A 23525-nucleotide genomic window follows, 5' to 3' on the forward strand; every position below is an offset into this window, starting at 1 on the left:
CTGCGGCTCCTCCAGTGACCATAGGCATCTCGGCTGCTTCCCTCATTAATTCTCTCCTTCCTTGGGATGTCAGGTTAGGTGGACGGCCATGTCTTGGTAGGTTTGCAGTTGGGTCATACTCCCTCCATGTTTGGATGATGGATTGATGCTCCGTGAGATGTTCAGAGCTTGGGCTATTTTCTATAACCTAACCCTGCTTTCCTCCTCTCCCCCACTTTATCCCTGACCTGTCTGGTGGGCTCCTTGGTTTCCATGATCCCTGATGTTCTCACACAAACCTCTGAGGCCTTCACAGAACAGCTGTCATTATACTGAGGAGGAATCACACCCAGGGGGAGGCAGTGTACTAACGATGTGACTTCAGGGGGCAATCGGTCACTCAGGATGTTATTTAGGAGCATCAGACTACAGGGGGCTGAATACTAATGCACAATATTCAGATTTACATCTGTACAATAATTAGTACACCCCGTATCAATTCCTTAACTCGTCACTAATACTTGTTACTTTGTGTCACTGAAAACTCCAATAACAAACATGGAACTTTGTGTATGTAACTTGAAAAAAATGTGGAAAAGTTCACGGGGTGTGAAGACTTTCTCAAGGCGCTGTATATACAAGGGGTATTATATCCACAAGAGTCGGTGATATATTTACACCACCGTTTGTAGAGGTTTTTATGAAAAGCTGCAACTAAAACCATCTCACCTTTACCTTAATACCTCTCACAGCTGAGGATTTGTTACAATGTATCAGTGCAGATTACCTAAAATCCAAATATCTGGGCTGCGGCTATTTGTAGCTCTGCACTGACACAGTGTAGCAAACCCGCAGCTGTGTGTAGTATTATAGTTGTGCCGCTTTTCAGCCTCTAGAGGCTTCCAGTCACAAAAAGAAAATGGAGATCGGGTTGTGTCAGAACCGAGATAAAAGCACGAAGCATCAATTACATGGGACTGCAGCAATTGGAAGACCTGACCGGGAATAAAGGAGAAGCGGAGGGGCGGAAGACTCACCCAAATCCACCGCTCCCAGATCAACGAACAGGGAGGCGCAAAGTGACCCCAGAAGAAACCCAAATATGGGGCCGATGACCGCTGCCGTCTGGATGCAACCTGCAAGACAGCATGAGCAGAGTGAGTGCAGCTCTGGAGGATGAGACACGATGTAACAGCAGAAGAGTGAGTGCAGCTCTGGAGGTGACTGGAGGATAAGACACGATGTAACAGCAGAATAGTGAGTGCAGCTCTGGAGGATAAGACACGATGTAACAGCAGAAGAGTGAGTGCAGCTCTGGAGGATGAGACACGATGTAACAGCAGAAGAGTGAGTGCAGCTCTGGAGGATAAGACACGATGTAACAGCAGAAGAGTGAGTGCAGCTCTGGAGGATAAGACACGATGTAACAGCAGAAGAGTGAGTGCAGCTCTGGAGGATAAGACACGATGTAACAGCAGAAGAGTGAGTGCAGCTCTGGAGGATAAGACACGATGTAACAGCAGAAGAGTGAGTGCAGCTCTGGAGGATAAGACACGATGTAACAGCAGAAGAGTGAGTGCAGCTCTGGAGGATGAGACACGATGTAACAGCAGAAGAGTGAGCGCAGCTCTGGAGGATGAGAAACGATGTAACAGCAGAAGAGTGAGTGCAGCTCTGGAGGATAAGACACAATGTAACAGCAGAAGAGTGAGTGCAGCTCTGGAGGATAAGACACGATGTAACAGCAGAAGAGTGAGTGCAGCTCTGGAGGATAAGACACGATGTAACAGCAGAAGAGTGAGTGCAGCTCTGGAGGATAAGACACGATGTAACAGCAGAAGAGTGAGTGCAGCTCTGGAGGATGAGACACGATGTAACAGCAGAAGAGTGAGCGCAGCTCTGGAGGATGAGAAACGATGTAACAGCAGAAGAGTGAGTGCAGCTCTGGAGGATAAGACACAATGTAACAGCAGAAGAGTGAGTGCAGCTCTGGAGGATAAGACACGATGTAACAGCAGAAGAGTGAGTGCAGCTCTGGAGGTTAAGACACAATGTAACAGCAGAAGAGTGAGTGCAGCTCTGGAGGTGACTGGAGGATAAGACACGATGTAACAGCAGAATAGTGAGTGCAGCTCTGGAGGTGACTGGAGGATGAGACACGATGTAACAGCAGAAGAGTGAGTGCAGCTCTGGAGCATAAGACATGATGTAACAGCAGAAGAGTGAGTGCAGCTCTGGAGGATAAGACACGATGTAACAGCAGAAGAGTGAGTGCAGCTCTGGAGGATAAGACACGATGTAACAGCAGAAGAGTGAGTGCAGCTCTGGAGGATAAGACACGATGTAACAGCAGAAGAGTGAGTGCAGTTCTGGAGGATGAGACACGATGTAACAGCAGAAGAGTGAGTGCAGCTCTGGAGGATGAGACACGATGTAACAGCAGAAGAGTGAGTGCAGCTCTGGAGGATAAGACACGATGTAACAGCAGAAGAGTGAGTGCAGCTCTGGAGGGTAAGACACGATGTAACAGCAGAATAGTGAGTGCAGCTCTGGAGGTGACTGGAGCATAAGACACGATGTAACAGCAGGATAGTGAGTGCAGCTCTGGAGGTGACTGGAGGATAAGTGTGCGGAGGGCAGTGGTGATTATTACCGATGTAGAATGCGGCGTTGTCCTCGGATGCGTAGTCGTCGATATACGAGATCCCCAGCGGTTGGATCGGAGCTTCACCGACTCCGCGGAGCAGATTCCCGAACAAGATGAAGATCCAAAGGGAATTCTCAAAATTCCTCTGACACCCTGAGGAGTGATGACACCGTGAGGGCTGCACTGGATGATGGTGAGCGATCCCCCCACTACGTATGAAAATGCCGGGGTCCTCCAGATTTGCCACTTCTAATTGGGCGGTTAATCTGCTGTGATGTCATGTCCGCTAAGCCAATCAGATGTATGTCTCCTCCACCAGTCTTACAGATGCATCCCCCACCCACTCACAGTATGTAACCCCACAGACATAGAAGCTGCAGCTGCATCCCCCTTTTCCCCCTCACAGAATGTAACCCCACAGACACAGGAACTGCAGCTGCATCCCCCTCTTCCCCCTCACAGTACATAACCCCACAGACAGAGAAGGTGCAGCTACATCCCCATCCTCCCCCTCACAGTATGTAGCCTCACAGACATATAAACTGCAGATGCATCCCCTCCTCCCCATCACAGTATATAACCCTACAAACTGAGAAGCTGCAGCTGCATCCCCCTCCACCCCCTCACAGTTGTAACCCCACAGACATAGAAGCTTCAGCTGCATCCCCATCTTCCCCCTCACAGTATGTAACCCCACAGACATAGAAGATGCAGCTACATCCCCATCCTCCCCCTCACAGTATGTAACCCCACAGACATAGAAGCTGCAGCTGCATCCCCCTTTTCCCCCTCACAGTATGTAACCCCACAGACACCGGAACTGCAGCTGCATCCCCCTCTTCCCCCTCACAGTATGTAACCCACAGACAGAGAAGCTGCAGCTGCATCCCCACCTCCCCCTCACAGTACATAACCCCACAGACAGAGAAGGTGCAGCTACATCCCCATCCTCCCCCTCACAGTATGTAGCCTCACAGACATATAAGCTGCAGATGCATCCCCTCCCCATCACAGTATATAACCCTACAGACTGAGAAGCTGCAGCTGCATCCCCCTCCACCCCCTCACAGTTGTAACCCCACAGACATAGAAGCTGCAGCTGCACCCCCCTCCTCCCCCTCACAGTATGTAACCCCACAGACATAGAAGCTGCAGCTACATCCCCATCCTCCCCTTCACTGTATGTAACTTCACAGACCTAAAAGCTGCAGCTGCACCCCCTTCCTCCCCCACACAGTATGTAACCCCACAGACATAGAAGATGCAGCTACATCCCCATTCTCCCCCTCACAGTATGTAACCCCACAGACATAAAAGCTGCAGCTGCATCCCCTTCCTCCCCCTCACAGTATGTAACCCCACAGAAAAAGATGCAGCTGCTTCCCCCTCCACCCCCTCACAGTATGTAACCCCACAGACATAGAAGCTGCAGCTGCATCCCCCTCTTCCCCCTCACAGTATGTAACCCCACAGACATAGAAGCTGCAGCTGCATCCCCTTCCTCCCCCACACAGTATGTAACTTCACAGACATAGAAGCTGCAGCTGCATCCCCTTCCTCCCCCTCACAGTATGTAACCCCACAGAAAAAGATGCAGCTGCACCCCCTCACAGTATGTAACCCCACAGACATAGAAGCTGCAGCTACATCCCCATCTTCCCCATCACAGTATGTAACCCCACAGACATAAAAGCTGCAGCTGCATCCCCTTCCTCCCCCTCACAGTATGTAACTTCACAGACAGAAGCTGCAGCTGCATCCCCTTTCCCCTCACAGTATGTAACCTCACAGACATAGAAGCTGCAGCAGTATCCCCATCCTCCCCCTCACTGTATGTAACCCCACAGACATAGAAGCTGCAGCTACATCCCCATCCTCCCCCTCACAGTATGTAACCCCACAGACATAAAAGCTGCAGCTGCATCCCCTTCCTCCCCCACACAGTATGTAACATCACAAACATAGAAGCTGCAGCTGCATCCCCTTCCTCCCCCTCACAGTATGTAACCCCACAGAAAATGATGCAGCTGCATCCCCCTCCACCCCCTCACAGTATGTAACCCCACAGACATTGAAGCTGCAGCTGCATCCCCTTCCTCCCCCTCACAGTATGTAACCCCACAGAAAAAGATGCAGCTGCACCCCCTCCACCCCCTCACAGTATGTAATCCCACAGACATAGAAGCTGCAGCTGCACCCCCTCCACCCTCTCACAGTATGTAACCCCACAGACATAGAAGCTGTAGCTGCATCCCCCTCTTCCCCCTCACAGTATGTAACCCCACAGACATAGAAGCTGCAGCTACATCCCCCTCCTCCCCCTCACAGTATGTAACCCCACAGACATAGAAGTTGCAGCTGCATCCCCCTCTTCCCCCTCACAGTATGTAACCCCACAGACATAGAAGCTGCAGCTGCATCCCCTTCCTCCCCCACACAGTATGTAACCCCACAGACATAAAAGCTGCAGCTGCATCCCTTTCCTCCCCCTCACAGTACATAACCCCACAGACATAGAAGCTGCAGATGCATCCCCATCTTCCCCCACAGTATGTAACTTCACAGACAGAAGCTGCAGCTGCATCCCTTTCCTCCCCCTCACAGTATGTAACTTCATGGACATAGAAGCTGCAGCTGCATCCCCCTCCACCCCCTCACAGTATGTAACCCCACAGACATAGAAGCTGCAGCTACATCCCCATCCTCCCCCTCACAGTATGTAACCCCACAGACATAGAAGCTGCAGCTACATCCCCCTCCTCCCCCTCACAGTATGTAACCCCACAGACATAGAAGTTGCAGCTGTATCCCCCTCTTCCCCCTCACAGTATGTAACCCCACAGACATAGAAGCTGCAGCTGCATCCCCTTCCTCCCCCACACAGTATGTAACCCCACAGACATAAAAGCTGCAGCTGCATCCCTTTCCTCCCCCTCACAGTACATAACCCCACAGACATAGAAGCTGCAGATGCATCCCCATCTTCCCCCACAGTATGTAACTTCACAGACAGAAGCTGCAGCTGCATCCCTTTCCTCCCCCTCACAGTATGTAACTTCACGGACATAGAAGCTGCAGCTGCATCCCCCTCCACCCCCTCACAGTATGTAACCCCACAGACATAGAAGCTGCAGCTACATCCCCATCCTCCCCCTCACAGTATGTAACCCCACAGACATAGAAGCTGCAGCTACATCCCCATCCTCCCCCTCACAGTATGTAACCCCACAGACATAAAATCTGCAGCTGCATCCCCTTCCTCCCCCTCACAGTATGTAACTTCACGGACATAGAAGCTGCAGCTGCATCCCCCTCTTCCCCCTCACAGTATGTAACCCCACAGACATAAAATCTGCAGCTGCATCCCCTTCCTCCCCCTCACAGTATGTAACTTCACGGACATAGAAGCTGCAGCTGCATCCCCCTCCACCCCCTCACAGTATGTAACCCCACAGACATAGAAGCTGCAGCTGCATCCCCTTCCTCCCCCACACAGTATGTAACCCCACAGACATAAAAGCTGCAGCTGCATCCCTTTCCTCCCCCTCACAGTACATAACCCCACAGACATAGAAGCTGCAGATGCATCCCCATCTTCCCCCACAGTATGTAACTTCACAGACAGAAGCTGCAGCTGCATCCCTTTCCTCCCCCTCACAGTATGTAACTTCATGGACATAGAAGCTGCAGCTGCATCCCCCTCCACCCCCTCACAGTATGTAACCCCACAGACATAGAAGCTGCAGCTACATCCCCATCCTCCCCCACACAGTATGTAACCCCACAGACATAAAAGCTGCAGCTGCATCCCTTTCCTCCCCCTCACAGTACATAACCCCACAGACATAGAAGCTGCAGCTGCATCCCCATCTTCCCCCACAGTATGTAACTTCACAGACAGAAGCTGCAGCTGCATCCCTTTCCTCCCCCTCACAGTATGTAACTTCATGGACATAGAAGCTGCAGCTGCATCCCCCTCCACCCCCTCACAGTATGTAACCCCACAGACATAGAAGCTGCAGCTACATCCCCATCCTCCCCCTCACAGTATGTAACCCCACAGACATAGAAGCTGCAGCTACATCCCCCTCCTCCCCCTCACAGTATGTAACCCCACAGACATAGAAGTTGCAGCTGCATCCCCCTCTTCCCCCTCACAGTATGTAACCCCACAGACATAGAAGCTGCAGCTGCATCCCCTTCCTCCCCCACACAGTATGTAACCCCACAGACATAAAAGCTGCAGCTGCATCCCTTTCCTCCCCCTCACAGTACATAACCCCACAGACATAGAAGCTGCAGATGCATCCCCATCTTCCCCCACAGTATGTAACTTCACAGACAGAAGCTGCAGCTGCATCCCTTTCCTCCCCCTCACAGTATGTAACTTCACGGACATAGAAGCTGCAGCTGCATCCCCCTCCACCCCCTCACAGTATGTAACCCCACAGACATAGAAGCTGCAGCTACATCCCCATCCTCCCCCTCACAGTATGTAACCCCACAGACATAGAAGCTGCAGCTACATCCCCATCCTCCCCCTCACAGTATGTAACCCCACAGACATAAAATCTGCAGCTGCATCCCCTTCCTCCCCCTCACAGTATGTAACTTCACGGACATAGAAGCTGCAGCTGCATCCCCCTCTTCCCCCTCACAGTATGTAACCCCACAGACATAAAATCTGCAGCTGCATCCCCTTCCTCCCCCTCACAGTATGTAACTTCACGGACATAGAAGCTGCAGCTGCATCCCCCTCCACCCCCTCACAGTATGTAACCCCACAGACATAGAAGCTGCAGCTGCACCCCTCTTCTGCCTTTAAGTTCCAGGCCTGAAGCTGTGTGCACTTGGTGGCCCCGGATGAGCAGTGCTCTGGCTATAGTACCTGGCTCCTCTGCAGCATATTTGTGGCCAGTGCCATCTTGCAGACACGGGATGAAGCTGGTGCTGGCATTCGCCGTCCTGGTGGGGGCGCTGTCATACGTATAACTGTGAATATTGTAAGCAGAGATTAGTGGAGAACATGCAGTCGCTGCCGCACTACCGGGAGAAAGTGACCCTGTGTCAATTCTGGGGTCGGCGCCAGTCTACTATAACCACGCCCCCAGCAGCATGATTGACAGCTCGCTCTACTGCACAGTGAGCTGTAAATCATGGTGCCAGGGGGCGTGGTTACAGTAGTGAGCGGAGTTTGGTGCCGCCCATGCGATGTGGCTGCGCATCACTGTGGTGCTATTAACCCCATATCTCCCGGGGACATGACGGGGTCTCATCTGTGACAGTCGGGACTTCCTGCCTGTAGGTGGTCGCAAGTGTCCCTGTATGGGGTCACAGACACTGTTTTATACCCCAAGCATGTCCCGTTTAAACGTTGCTAAATGTTGCTAATCGTATGTGTTTTACTACCTTATGCTGCTATGTATATACATGATGTGTGAATAGGAAAGCGCAGTACGTAAATTAGGACACTAGATGGAGATACTTTAGTACTATAGCTTTTATAGGAACAGTAATAAGGCTGTGTTCACACGTTGCAGATTATTCGCGGTTTTTTCGCATTTTTTCCCTATAAAAACGCTATAAAACCGCAAATAATCTGCTTATATTATGCATCCTATCATTTTTAATGAATTCTGCACTTTTTGTACACATGATGCGTTTTTTTCTGCGGTAAAAACGCATCGCGGTAAAAAACGCAGCATGTTCATTAATTTTGCGTTTTTTTTGCGGATTTCCCACTTAAAATGCATTGGGAAGTGTCTGGAAAAAACCGCGGCAAAAACGCGTCAAAACCGCGGCAAAAACGCGGCAAAAACGCACGCGGTTTTCTTGCGGATTTCTTGCAGAAAATGGCCGGAATTCTCCAGAATTTTCTGTAAGAAATCCTGAACGTGTGCACATAGCCTAATAGTTTACATAGGAGGGGCCACTGTAGGTAAGCTAGGAAGACTTCCTAATTGTGAGCAGTAGGACCAGGGAGCCCAAACAGTCCAGACGGGCTTTAGAGTCCTAGGACAGCATAGTGACCCCGCAACATTGTGAAGCTATGAGCCCAGCCGTCCAGGGTCTATAGTGGCCAGAAGCTACAGGAGAAGCCTCCAGCAGTAGGTTAGAGCAGAATAAGAATGCAGGTCGCTCCAAGATGTGGCAGATTTCTACATGGGCAGATCACCTCATGTCTGTGTGAAACAGACAAGGGAACCTCTGAACGTAGTGAAGCGGAACAGGGAGGATGCTGCGGTACCGGTCGAGATGGGATGAACCGGGTACAAACTGAAGGATATAGGAAAGAGCACAGGGAAAGTGAAGGAGGTAAATGGTGCAGAACTCTGTGTTGCTGCAGTAACTGATGTGGATGTGCTGTGATTGAAACCAAGTAAAGTTCCACGTTTAAAGTTGTCTTTTTATGCGTAACAGCGCCAGCAGCAGAACTTCAGCAGCCCCGATGGGATCCTGACGGTGCAGATGGTGAAGCAGAAGGTATGCCATAAAAAGGGACATTGTATTTATGTGATGGGGAACCAGGGCGCGATGGAGCAATATATGTCAGCCACGACTACAGCCCTGGCACCCCTCACACCCCCACACCTGCTCCCCTCCAGTACTGACCCCGACTTACCGCGCCATGATGAAATGCGGCAGCGCGATGAGGAAGGTTCCCGCCGCCATGAGCAGGCAGCCGCCGCCGATCAGCCGCGCCCGGTGCCGCCCGGCCCCAAAGTAACTGACCAGAGTGATGACCAGGAGATTCCCTGCAGGAAGAAGGGCCCCAGCAGAAGAGCTTGTCACAGTGTGCCAGTGCAGGCCTCACAACAGCCAGGCCTGGGGACACGAGGGACACTGGGGTGCAGGGTAATGACACTGGGGGGATGTAAGGACACTGGGGTGCAGGGTGATGACACTGGGGGGATGTAAGGACACTGGGGTGCAGGGTAATGACACTAAGGGGACGCTACTGACACTGGGGTGCAGGGTAATGACACTATGGGGACGGTAATGACACTGGGGTGCAGAGTGATGACACTATGGGGACGGTACTGACACTGGGGTGCAGGGTGATGACACTATGGGGACGATACCGACACTGGGGGACGGTAATGACACTGGGGGACGATACTGACACTAGGGGGCAGAGTGATAACACTGGGGGACAATAATGACACTGGGGTGCAGGGTAATGACACTATGGGGACGATACCGACACTGGGGGACGGTAATGACACTGGGGGGATGTAAGGACACTATGGGGACAATAATGACACTGGGGTGCAGGGTAATGACACTATGGGGACGGTACTGACACTGGGGTGCAGGGTAATGACACTATGGGGACGGTAATGACACTATGGGGTGCAGGGTAATGACACTAAGGGGACGGTACTGACACTGGGGTGCAGGGTAATGACACTGGGGGACAGGGTAATGACACTATGGGGACGGTACTGACACTGGGGTGCAGGGTAATGACACTATGGGGACGATAATGACACTGGGGTGCAGGGTAATGACACTTTGGGGACGATACTGACACTGGGGTGCAGGGTAATGACACTATGGGGACGATAATGACACTGGGGTGCAGGGTAATGACACTATGGGGACGGTACTGACACTGGGGTGCAGGGTAATGACACTATGGGGACGATACTGACACTGGGGTGCAGGGTAATGACACTATGGGGACAATAATGACACTGGGGTGCAGGGTAATGACACTGGGGGGATGTAAGGACACTGGGGTGCAGGGTAATGACACTATGGGGACGATACTGACACTGGGGTGCAGGGTAATGACACTGGGGGGATGTAAGGACACTGGGGTGCAGGGTAATGACACTATGGGGACGGTACTGACACTGGGGTGCAGGGTAATGACACTGGGGGACAGGGTAATGACACTATGGGGACGGTACTGACACTGGGGTGCAGGGTAATGACACTATGGGGACGATAATGACACTGGGGTGCAGGGTAATGACACTTTGGGGACGATACTGACACTGGGGTGCAGGGTAATGACACTATGGGGACGATAATGACACTGGGGTGCAGGGTAATGACACTATGGGGACGGTACTGACACTGGGGTGCAGGGTAATGACACTATGGGGACGATACTGACACTGGGGTGCAGGGTAATGACACTATGGGGACAATAATGACACTGGGGTGCAGGGTAATGACACTGGGGGGATGTAAGGACACTGGGGTGCAGGGTAATGACACTATGGGGACGATACTGACACTGGGGTGCAGGGTAATGACACTGGGGGGATGTAAGGACACTGGGGTGCAGGGTAATGACACTATGGGGACGGTAATGACACTGGGGTGCAGGGTAATGACACTAAGGGGACGGTACTGACACTGGGGTGCAGGGTAATGACACTTTGGGGACGATACTGACACTGGGGTGCAGGGTAATGACACTAAGGGGACGGTACTGACACTGGGGTGCAGGGTAATGACACTATGGGGACGATAATGACACTGGGGTGCAGGGTAATGACACTGGGGGACAGGGTAATGACACTGGGGTGCAGGGTAATGACACTGGGGGACAGGGTAATGACACTATGGGGACGGTACTGACACTGGGGTGCAGGGTAATGACACTATGGGGACGATAATGACACTGGGGTGCAGGGTAATGACACTTTGGGGACGATACTGACACTGGGGTGCAGGGTAATGACACTATGGGGACGATAATGACACTGGGGTGCAGGGTAATGACACTATGGGGACGATAATGACACTGGGGTGCAGGGTAATGACACTGGGGGGATGTAAGGACACTGGGGTGCAGGGTAATGACACTATGGGGACGGTACTGACACTGGGGGACAGGGTAATGACACTGGGGGGATGTAAGGACACTGGGGTGCAGGGTAATGACACTATGGGGACGGTACTGACACTGGGGGACAGGGTAATGACACTGGGGGGATGTAAGGACACTGGGGTGCAGGGTAATGACACTATGGGGACGATAATGACACTGGGGTGCAGGGTAATGACACTGGGGGGATGTAAGGACACTGGGGTGCAGGGTAATGACACTATGGGGACGGTACTGACACTGGGGTGCAGGGTAATGACACTGGGGGGATGTAAGGACACTGGGGTGCAGGGTAATGACACTATGGGGACGGTACTGACACTGGGGTGCAGGGTAATGACACTGGGGGGATGTAAGGACACTGGGGGACAGGGTAATGACACTATGGGGACGGTAATGACACTGGGGGGACAGTAAGGGCATTGGGGGACAGGGTAACTGTATTTTTATTACCACGCACCGATTTCAAAGCTTCCATCCATAACGCCGACCAAGGATGATGGGAGCTCAAATCTTCGTTCTATCTGAGTGATTGAACTTTTCAGGTAACTTCCAGTTAAAGCTTTTGCAAAATATGCAAAACTGATAGCGGAGAGGAAAATCTGCAGAGAGGAAAGAGAGTGGAAACTGAGGAGCGGAAGGTGCAGCCCCAACCTGCGTCACATTATCTCTGGAATCATGAACCTCCTCGTCCTGACCCAGGACCACGACCACAGGCAGCTCAGACATCAGGTGGAAATACTGCGCAAGCAACGATCCGAGTCCTCATCACTCAGCTGAGGAGGATTCCTGAGATGCTGCAGAGCTGACAGCACCCGACAAAACATCAGAAATATCAATTCTGTGTGTTACAATGTATCAGTGCCACATGCAGGACGGAAACGTCATACAGGTGAGCAGACCAATAACACTCCAACCACTGGTTATTAAAGATGGAGAATATCTATCAACACCACCACTAGAGGGAGCTCACAGCACACAGTGTATACAGCTCCCATAGAGATACATTATACATTCTATCTGTCTACTGTATATGAAGTGCACATAATCCCCACCTGGTACGCTTTGTTTACCCGTTATTTTCTATCCATATGTACTTCATTCCTCTTGCATCTCCCTTGCATACTTGAATGGTCAATCTAACACCACCCCCTCTTTATGACCTGACTTAACTGTGAACATGTTCTCTGGACACACATGCCCACATCCCCTCTCAGCTGCGAGCCCATAGGTGCACATAAATTCAAAGCCATGAGTCTGACCATCTTTCAAATTCCATCTTTCAAATTACAGAATTCTAATTACTCTGAATTAGACTAGAATTGGACTGGAATTGACTGGAAGGTAAAGGAATAGAAAACTACTACAATGTTTCGGTTTCTTTGCTCTTTCACCCCCATACTACTTTCCTTCTTACAATCTCCTGCAATCCCTCCACCCAGTAAGGAACTAGTCATTTCTCCCTCCATCCTCCCCAGCCATCTCACCTTCTCCTCAGAACTGTTCCTCCACATACAATCCGTTTCCTCCAGACACACACGGCCGCATCACGTCCTATCCTGCACCCACCTTCTAACGCTCTGTCTGCTACTCCTCATCTCTGGTGATGTATCCCCAAATCCTGGCCCTCCTCAACACATCCCCACACTCATTTCTAACCCTTGCCACGATCCTCTACACGTCTTTGCAACCACGATAACCTCATACCCATTCATCCAGCCCCCACTGCCCTGGTCCCCTTACCTGGAGCACTATGGACCACATGCTCCGTCTGCAACAAACTGTCCTATATCCATGACCTCTTCATCACCAACAAACTCTCCTTCCTTGGCATCACTGTCACCTGGCTCACCCCCTCTGACTCAGCCTCTCCAGCTGCACTTTCTTATGGCGGACTCAATCTCTCTCACACCCCTCGCCCCACCAGCAAACATGGTGGAGGAGATGGCTTGCTCCTGTCCGATACCTTCTCCTTTACCCCAATTAGTTTTAGGAGCTCTCTCAAAACACATTTGTTCAGAGCGCCCAGTTCACTACTTCCATCTATCCCCCACCCCCTGAAGATGGCTGGACCATCATTGTAAATTCACACCTGTACTTTGTATCTCCCCCACCTCATTGTAGATTGTAAGCTCTCACGAGCAGGGGCGGCTTGACATTGTTACTTATGACTGTTAAACTGTAAAGCGCTGTGGAATATCCGCTACTCTTCCCTTGTTTGAGGTGCACTCAGTCTGCATCTATTCCCCCTCCAATCTCCAGCTGGCTATCATCTACCAGCCCCCAGAACTAGCCATCTTCACCTTTCTTGACCACTTCACTACCTGGCTAATTCATTTACTCTCAGCCGACATCTCCGCTATCATCATGGGTGTCACGATAATATGAATATGCCATTTCTTGAGTATATACCTAAAAGTTCCATGGTTTTTCAGACACGCTGTGGGCCTTTCCGAACCCCCTCTAACTCTGCCTGTGTGTGCAATCCTATACCCCTTTCCCCCTCCCTCAGGAATTTATATGGCTTTGTGCTGCGAAAGCCAGGGTCCTTAAACTCCTCATTCCCCCCTCCCGCCTAATACCAGCCAAAACTGGTACAGAAACTGCATGGGACTCTTTGTTCTTTTAAAGTTATGTATAATGGCACCAATCAGGGCTAGAGATATAAGGATTACATATTCCGGATATCCATCGAGAGATCTATAGCTCACTGAAATCGCGAGGAGCTAAACCCAATGAGTGCAAGGAGCGGGTTTCTCCGTAAGCGGGTCATGTAACTACACCGTGTTTAGACTTAAAAGAATCCCCCAATGTAGTGCACCTCCTGATCATTGTGTCATTCGTATACAAGGTTCATACAGCAAGCTATGTATAAAAATGGTTTGTCCTACCTCTAAGAGAGAGAAGGATTCAGCCTCTGAGTGAGGTCACCACAGAGGGAGTGCCTTGGTATTAGGCTGGGAAATAAGTGAGTGAAGCAACAGTCTTCAGTGTCTTTTGTCCGGGGTCTAGCTGCTAGACAGATGTGTGATATGAATCTAGATGTGTCCCCTAAGCACAAGGTCAGCCAGGAGATAAAATGATCTGAACGAAATGTAAATGTTTTTTCAACTTTAAGCCCACTTTATTTGTAATTGTACTGTACATGCGATACTTGTCTTCTTTATAATATCTTTTTATACCTCTGAAAACACTGACTACCTTTTTTGGAGTAAAATATAAAATTACTAGCTTTGTCTCTCCTTGCTCTATAACGAACTGTCAATAATTAAGAAATTGGAGCTGGTGGCAGCGGATTTGTCCTGTGCATTTGGGAGGCTTTGTAGCAACTGGCGGCTTTGATAATTATGGTTCCCGCCTGAGTGGGAGTAGTTATATCTTCCTCGCTGCAGCATGCCCAATAGCCAGTACAAAGTAAGACAGCCTTTCTGGCGACTAGTTATCCTACATGCAGTACCCTGTCTGATCTGAGGGTAAGGGGGGCGCCAGAGAGCTGCAAGTTCCAAACCGGAAATGGGAAGTCAGATATAGACAGATCCCCTTCAGAAAGGAACCAGGGGTGTTATGAATCCCAATGGCTAGGGGATCGCACTGGACAAGCAAAAAATAACTCAAATAACGGACGAGCTCTAGGGTGATGGAACCTGGGCTGACCGCTGCCCTACTCCTGACAAACACAACTAGAAATAGCCAGGGAGCGTGCCTACGTTGATTCTAGACGCCTCGCGCCAGCCTAAGAGCTAACTAGCACTGCAGAGAAAATAAAGACCTAACTTGCCTCCAGAGAAATAAACCCCAAAGGTATAGTTGCCCCCCACATGTATTGACGGTGAAAATGAGAGGAAGGCACGCACATAGATATGAAAATAGAGTTAGCAAAACGAGGCCCGCTATAACTAGAAAGCAGAAGGATACAAAAGGGGTCTGAGCGGTCAGCAAAAAACCCTAATCAAAAACCATCCTGAGATTACAAGCACCCATGTGCCAACTCATGGCACATGGTGAGCACCTCAGCCCACTAGAGCTTCCAACTAGCATAGAGTAATATTTAGCAAGCTGGACAAAAAACAAAACAACTGAAAAGCATAACTTAGCTTATCCTGAGAGATCTGGAAGCAGGTAGTCAGAACCAAACTGAGCACATCTGAGTACATTGAAAGCCGGCAAGGGAATGACAGGAAAGCCAGATTAAATAGGAAACACCCAGCCTCAGATGGACAGGTGGAAACCAGAGACCGCAACCCACCAAAGTCACCCAGTACCAGTTGTAACCACCAGAGGGAGCCCAAAAACAGAATCCACAACAGTACCCCCCCTTGAGGAGGGGTCACCGAACCCTCACGAGAACCCCCAGGGCGATCAGGATGAGCTCTATGGAAGGCGCGGACCAAATCAGTCGCATGAATATCAGAGGCGACCACCCAGGAATTATCCTCCTGACCATAACCCTTCCACTTAACCAAATACTGGAGTTTACGTCTGGAAACACGAGAATCCAAGATCTTCTCAACAACATACTCCAATTCTCCCTCCACCAGCACCGGAGCAGGAGGCTCAACCGAAGGAACAACGGGCACCTCATACCTCCGCAATAACGACCGATGGAACACGTTATGAATAGCAAACGATGCTGGGAGATCCAAACGAAAAGATACAGGGTTAAGAATCTCCAAGATCTTATAAGGACCGATGAACCGAGGCTTGAACTTGGGAGAAGAGACCTTCACAGGGACAAAACGAGAAGACAACCACACCAAGTCCCCAACACGAAGTCGGGGACCCACGCGGCGACGGCGATTAGCAAACTGCTGAGCCTTCTCCTGAGACAACTTCAAATTGTCCACCACCTGATTCCAAATCTGATGTAGCCTGTCCACCACCACGTCCACTCCAGGACAATCCGAAGGCTCCACCTGACCAGAGGAAAAACGAGGATGAAACCCCGAATTACAAAAGAAAGGAGAAACCAAAGTAGCAGAACTAGCCCGATTATTAAGGGCAAATTCGGCCAGTGGCAAAAAGGCAACCCAGTCATCTTGATCAGCAGAAACAAAACACCTTAAATAAGTTTCCAAGGTCTGATTAGTTCTCTCCGTCTGGCCATTCGTCTGAGGATGGAATGCAGACGAGAAAGACAAATTAATGCCCATCTTAGCACAAAACGTCCGCCAAAATCTAGACACAAACTGGGATCCCCTGTCAGAAACGATATTCTCCAGAATCCCATGCAAACGAACCACGTTCTGAAAAAATAAAGGGACCAACTCAGAGGAGGAAGGCAACTTAGGCAAGGGTACCAAATGAACCATCTTAGAAAAGCGGTCACACACAACCCAGATAACGGACATTTTCTGTGAGACAGGGAGATCTGAAATAAAATCCATGGAAATGTGCGTCCAAGGCCTCTTCGGGATGGGCAAGGATAACAACAACCCACTGGCCCGAGAACAGCAAGGCTTAGCCCGAGCACACACTCCACAAGACTGCACAAAGGTGCGCAAATCCCTTGACAAGGAAGGCCACCAAAAAGACCTGGCCACCAAGTCTCTAGTACCAAATATTCCTGGATGACCAGCCAACACAGAAGAATGGACCTCGGAGATGACTCTACTGGTCCAATCATCCGGAACAAACAGTCTTTCTGGTGGACAACGATCAGGTTTATCCGCCTGAAACTCCTGCAATGCACGACGCAAGTCTGGGGAGACGGCGGACAATATTACCCCATCCCTAAGGATACCAGTAGGCCCAGAGTCTCCAGGAGAGTCAGGCACAAAACTCCTGGAAAGAGCATCTGCCTTCACATTCTTTGAACCTGGCAGGTATGAAACCACAAAATTGAAACGAGAAAAAAACAACGACCAACGAGCCTGTCTAGGATTCAGACGCCTGGCAGACTCAAGGTAAATCAGATTTTTGTGATCAGTCAAGACCACCACACGATGTCTAGCACCCTCAAGCCAATGACGCCACTCCTCAAATGCCCACTTCATGGCCAAAAGCTCCCGATTACCCACATCATAATTGCGCTCGGCGGGCGAGAATTTTCTAGAAAAGAACGCACATGGCTTCATCACCGAGCCATCGGAACTTCTCTGTGACAAAACCGCCCCCGCTCCAATCTCGGAAGCATCAACCTCAACCTGAAAAGGAAGTGAAACATCTGGTTGACATAACACAGGAGCAGATGACAACCGGCGCTTAAGTTCCTGAAAGGCCTCCACAGCCGTAGGAGACCAATTAGCAACATCAGCACCCTTTTTAGTCAAATCAGTCAAAGGTTTAACAACACTGGAAAAATTAGCAATGAACCGACGATAAAAATTAGCAAAACCCAAGAACCTCTGAAGACTCTTAACAGATGTAGGTTGTGTCCAGTCACAAATCGCCTGAACCTTGACAGGATCCATCTCAATAGTAGAAGGAGAAAAAATGTACCCCAAAAAAGAAATCTTCTGGACTCCGAAGAGACATTTCGAGCCCTTCACAAACAGAGAATTGGCCCGCAGGACTTGAAACACCTTCCTGACCTGTAGAACATGAGACTCCCAGTCATCAGAAAACACCAAAATATCATCCAAATACACAATCATAAACTTATCCAGATATTCACGGAAAATATTGTGCATAAAGGACTGAAAGACTGAAGGAGCATTAGAAAGTCCAAAAGGCATTACCAAATACTCAAAATGGCCCTCAGGCGTATTAAATGCGGTTTTCCACTCATCACCCTGCTTTATCCGCACAAGATTATACGCACCGCGAAGATCTATCTTAGTGAACCACCTAGCCCCCTTAATGCGAGCAAACAAATCAGTCAATAATGGCAATGGATACTGGTATTTGACTGTAATCTTATTCAGAAGGCGATAATCTATACAAGGCCTCAGGGAACCATCTTTTTTAGCCACGAAAAAAAAACCTGCTCCCAGAGGGGACAAAGATGGACGAATATGTCCCTTTTCCAAGGACTCCTTAATATAATTCCGCATAGCAGTATGCTCTGGCACTGACAGATTAAATAAACGACCCTTAGGGAACTTACTGCCAGGAATTAATTCTATAGCACAGTCACAATCCCTATGAGGAGGGAGCGAATTGAGCTTAGGCTCCTCAAAAACATCCCGATAGTCAGACAAAAACGCAGGGACCTCAGAAGGAGTAGATGAAGCGATTGAAATCAGAGGTGCATCATCATGAACCCCCTGACATCCCCAGCTTAACACAGACATTGTTTTCCAATCCAGGACAGGATTATGAGTTTGTAACCATGGCAGACCAAGCACTAGTACATCATGTAAATTATACAGTACAAGGAAGCGAATCACCTCCTGATGAACGGGAGTCATGCGCATGGTCACTTGTGTCCAATACTGCGGTTTATTCATAGCCAATGGTGTAGAGTCAATTCCCTTCAGAGGAATAGGAACTTCCAGAGGCTCCAGACTAAAACCGCAGCGTTTAGCAAATGACCAATCCATAAGACTCAGGGCAGCGCCCGAATCCACATAGGCATCAACGGAAATGGAAGACAGTGAAAAAATCAGAGTCACAGACAAAATGAACTTAGGCTGCAGAGTACCAATGGCAAAAGATTTATCAAGCTTTTTTGTGCGTTTAGAGCATGCTGATATAACATGAGCTGAATCACCACAATAAAAACACAATCCGTTTTTCCACCTATAATTTTGCCGTTCACTTCTGGACTGAATTCTATCACATTGCATAGTCTCAGGTGCCTGTTCAGAAGACACCGCCAACTGGTGCACAGGTTTGCGCTCCCGTAAACGCCGATCAAACTGAATGGCCATAGTCATAGACTCATTCAGACCTGTAGGCGCAGGGAACCCCACCATAATATCCTTAATGGCCTCAGAAAGACCATCTCTGAAGTTTGCAGCCAGGGCGCACTCATTCCACTGAGTAAGTTCCGACCATTTCCGAAATTTTTGACAATATACTTCCGCTTCATCATGCCCCTGAGAGAGGGCTAATAAAGCCTTTTCAGCCTGAATCTCCAGGTTAGGTTCCTCATAGAGCAATCCCAGTGCCAGAAAAAACGCATCCACACTGAGCAATGCAGGATCCCCTGGTGCCAATGCAAATGCCCAATTCTGAGGGTCGCCCCGCAGGAAAGATATTACAATCTTGACCTGCTGAGCAGGGTCTCCAGAGGAGCGAGATTTCAAAGAAAGAAACAATTTGCAATTGTTCCTGAAATTCAGGAAGGTAGATCTATCTCCAGAAAAAAACTCTGGAATAGGAATTCTAGGTTCAGACATAGGAGTGTGAACAACAAAATCCTGTATGTTTTGAACTTTTGCAGCAAGATTATTCAGGCTGGAAGCCAAACTCTGGACATCCATATTAAACAGCTAAGGTCAGAGCCATTCAAGGGTTAAGAGGAGGTAAGAAGCAGCTAGACAGCAATTAAAGGCTAGGCAGCAAAACTCTGAGGGAAAAAAAAAATAAAAAATTTCCCTTCAACACTTTTTTTTCTCCTGCTTCAGCCCAAACAATTAACACTTTGTGGGCCGGCTATACTGTTATGGATCCCAATGGCTAGGGGATCGCACTGGACAAGCAAAAAATAACTCAAATAACGGACGAGCTCTAGGGTGATGGAACCTGGGCTGACCGCTGCCCTACTCCTGACAAACACAACTAGAAATAGCCAGGGAGCGTGCCTACGTTGATTCTAGACGCCTCGCGCCAGCCTAAGAGCTAACTAGCACTGCAGAGAAAATAAAGACCTAACTTGCCTCCAGAGAAATAAACCCCAAAGGTATAGTTGCCCCCCACATGTATTGACGGTGAAAATGAGAGGAAGGCACGCACATAGATATGAAAATAGAGTTAGCAAAACGAGGCCCGCTATAACTAGAAAGCAGAAGGATACAAAAGGGGTCTGAGCGGTCAGCAAAAAACCCTAATCAAAAACCATCCTGAGATTACAAGCACCCATGTGCCAACTCATGGCACATGGGGAGCACCTCAGCCCACTAGAGCTACCAGCTAGCATAGAGACATAATAAGCAAGCTGGACAAAAAACCAAACAACTGAATAGCATAACTTAGCTTATCCTGAGAGATCTGGAAGCAGGTAGTCAGAACCAAACTGAGCACATCTGAATACATTGATAGCCGGCAAGGGAATGACAGGAAAGCCAGGTTAAATAGGAAACACCCAGCCTCAGATGGACAGGTGGAAACCAGAGACCGCAACCCACCAAAGTCACCCAGTACCAGTTGTAACCACCAGAGGGAGCCCAAAAACAGAATCCACAACACAGGGGCAACCAAACAACCCTGGTTCATGACAAATTGGTGTGAGTGGTGGGGAAGACAAAGGTATCCTCCCTGTGAACCGTGACAATGGGTGACTTCAATATCCCCATTGTCACTTCCACCCCAGCTGCCTCTAATCGTTTATCGCTCACTGCCTCCGTTGGCCTCACTCATTGGTCATCCGCAGCCACCCAGAAAGATGGCCACACACTAGACCTCATCTTCACCCACCTCTGTTCCCTTATTTATCTTACTAATTCACCCCTCCCCCTGTCTGACCACAACCTACTGACATTCTCTTCCCTCTCCTCTACTAGTGCGCAACCCTCACTCCACAAACACACTCACCCTCGCAGAAATCTCAAACATCTAAATTTACACTCACTCTCTGAGTCCCTTCTTCCTCTTACAGACATAGTTCCTTCCATGACACAGATGCTGCTGAAACTTTCTATAACACCACAATAACAGCTACACTTGATTCGGCTGCCCCCTCACGCATAGCAAAACTTGGACAATCAACAGGCAGCCCTGGCTGACCAGCCTGACCAAAGAACTGAGACGGGCTTCCAGGGTCACTGAGCGGAGATGGAAGAGATCTCATTCTGTTGAGCACTTTATCGCATACCAGCAGTCCCTCGCCAGCTTCAAGTCCACTCCCAATGCCGCAAAACAAACCTACTTCTCATCTCTCATATCCTCTCTGACTCACAACCCTAAACAGCTCTTCAACACTTTCAATTCTCTACTCCGTCCCCCAGCACCTCCTTCCTCTACTCTCATTTCTGATGAAGACTCTATACAGCTCCCATAGAGATACATTATACATTCTATCTGTAGTCATCATTAGGAGAACACAGAGTATACAGCTCTCATAAACATTATACATTCTACATGCAGTCACCACTAGGGGGATAGCACAGCACACAGTGTATACTGCTCCTTTAGATATACAGTATACACTGTATGTAACCCCTTTCTCATGTACAGCACCATGGAATTAATGGTGCTATATAAATAATAATAATACTACATTCTACCTGTAGCCACAGCTCACAGCACTGTGTGTACAGCTCCCATAGACATACATTATACATTCTACCTGTAGCCACCGCTAAGAGGAGCTCACAGCACACAGTGTATACAGCTCCCATAGAGATATATTATATGTTCTACCTGCAGTCACCACTAGGGGGAGCTCACAGCACACAGTGTATACAGCTCCCATAGAGATACATTATACCTGCAGTCACCAAAAGGAGGAGCTCACAACACACAGTGTATACAGCTCCCATAGAGATACATTATACATTCTTCCTGCAGTCACCACTAGGGGGAGCTCACAGCACACAGTGTATACAGCTCCCATAGGGATACATTATACATTCTACCTGCAGTCACCACTAGGGGGAGCTCACAGCACACAGTGTATACAGCTCCCATAGAGATATATTATATGTTCTACCTGCAGTCACCACTAGGAGGAGCTCAGAGCACACAGTGTATACAGCTCCCATAGAGATACATTATACATTCTACCTGCAGTCACCACTAGGGGGAGCTCACAGCACACAGTGTATACAGCTCTAATAGAGATACATTATACATTCTACCTGCAGTCACCACTAGGGGGAGCTCACAGCACACATTGTATACAGCTCCCATAGAGATACATTATACATTCTACCTGCAGTCACCACTAGGGGGAGCTCACAGCACACAGTGTATACAGCTCCATAGAGATACATTATACATTCTACCTGCAGTCACCACTAGGAGGAGCTCACAGCACACAGTGTATACAGCTCCCATAGATGCATTATACATTCTACCTGCAGTCACCACTAGGGGGCACTCAAAACACACAGTGTATACAGCTCCCACAGAGATACATTACACATTCTACCTGCAGTCATTTAGAGGGTGGATAACTTGTATATTTTCTAATGACCACAATCTAAAACAAGGTTAAAAAGAATTTCGTTGAATGGTAGTTGCAGACAGGATCTTATCATATATCTCTGTATACAGGGAGCTCCCCCTAGTGGTGACAGCAGACAGGATCTTATCATGTATCTGTATACAGGGAGCTCCCCCTAGTGGTGGCTGCAGACAGGATATTATCATGTATCTCTGTATACAAGGAGCTCCTCCTAGTGGTGACTGCAGACAGGATCTTATCATGTATCTCTGTATACAGGGAGCTCCCCCTAGTGGTGGCTGCAGACAGGATATTATCATGTATCTCTGTATACAGGGAGCTCCCCCTAGTGGTGGCTGCAGACAGGATCTTATCATGTATCTCTGTATACAGGGAGCTCCCCCTAGTGGTGGCTGCAGACAGGATCTTATCATGTATCTCTGTATACAGGGAGCTCCCCCTAGTGGTGGCTGCAGACAGGATCTTATCATGTATCTCTGTATACAGGGAGCTCCCCCTAGTGGTGGCTGCAGACAGGATCTTATCATGTATCTCTGTATACAGGGAGCTCCCCCTAGTGGTGGCTGCAGACAGGATCTTATCATGTATCTCTGTATACAGGGAGCCCCCCCCCCTAGTGGTGGCTGCAGACAGGATCTTATCATGTATCTCTGTATACAGGGAGCTCCCCCCAGTGGTGGCTGCAGACAGGATCTTATCATGTATCTCTGTATACAGGGAGCTCCCCCTAGTGGTGACTGCAGACAGGATCTTATCATGTATCTCTGTATACAGGGAGCCCCCCCCTAGTGGTGGCTGCAGACAGGATCTTATCATGTATCTCT

At 49.3% G+C, this 23525-nt stretch overlaps 1 protein-coding gene across 1 annotated transcript in view; it reads right to left on the bottom strand.

Moving 5' to 3' along the window:
- Positions 1-23525, bottom strand: part of SLCO1C1 (solute carrier organic anion transporter family member 1C1) — a 124029-nt gene that overhangs the window by 93483 nt on the left and 7021 nt on the right. Inside the window, exons 3-7 of the mRNA XM_077267237.1 lie at positions 11932-12073; positions 9249-9381; positions 7515-7618; positions 2633-2779; positions 1017-1115 (exon numbers count right to left, since the gene is read on the bottom strand). Coding sequence (XP_077123352.1) covers positions 1017-1115; positions 2633-2779; positions 7515-7618; positions 9249-9381; positions 11932-12073 — 625 coding nt within the window. The remainder of the gene's footprint in view (positions 1-1016; positions 1116-2632; positions 2780-7514; positions 7619-9248; positions 9382-11931; positions 12074-23525) is intronic.

Source organism: Ranitomeya variabilis, chromosome 5 (genome assembly GCF_051348905.1).
Source record: "Ranitomeya variabilis isolate aRanVar5 chromosome 5, aRanVar5.hap1, whole genome shotgun sequence".
Taxonomy (NCBI): Eukaryota; Metazoa; Chordata; class Amphibia; order Anura; family Dendrobatidae; genus Ranitomeya; species Ranitomeya variabilis.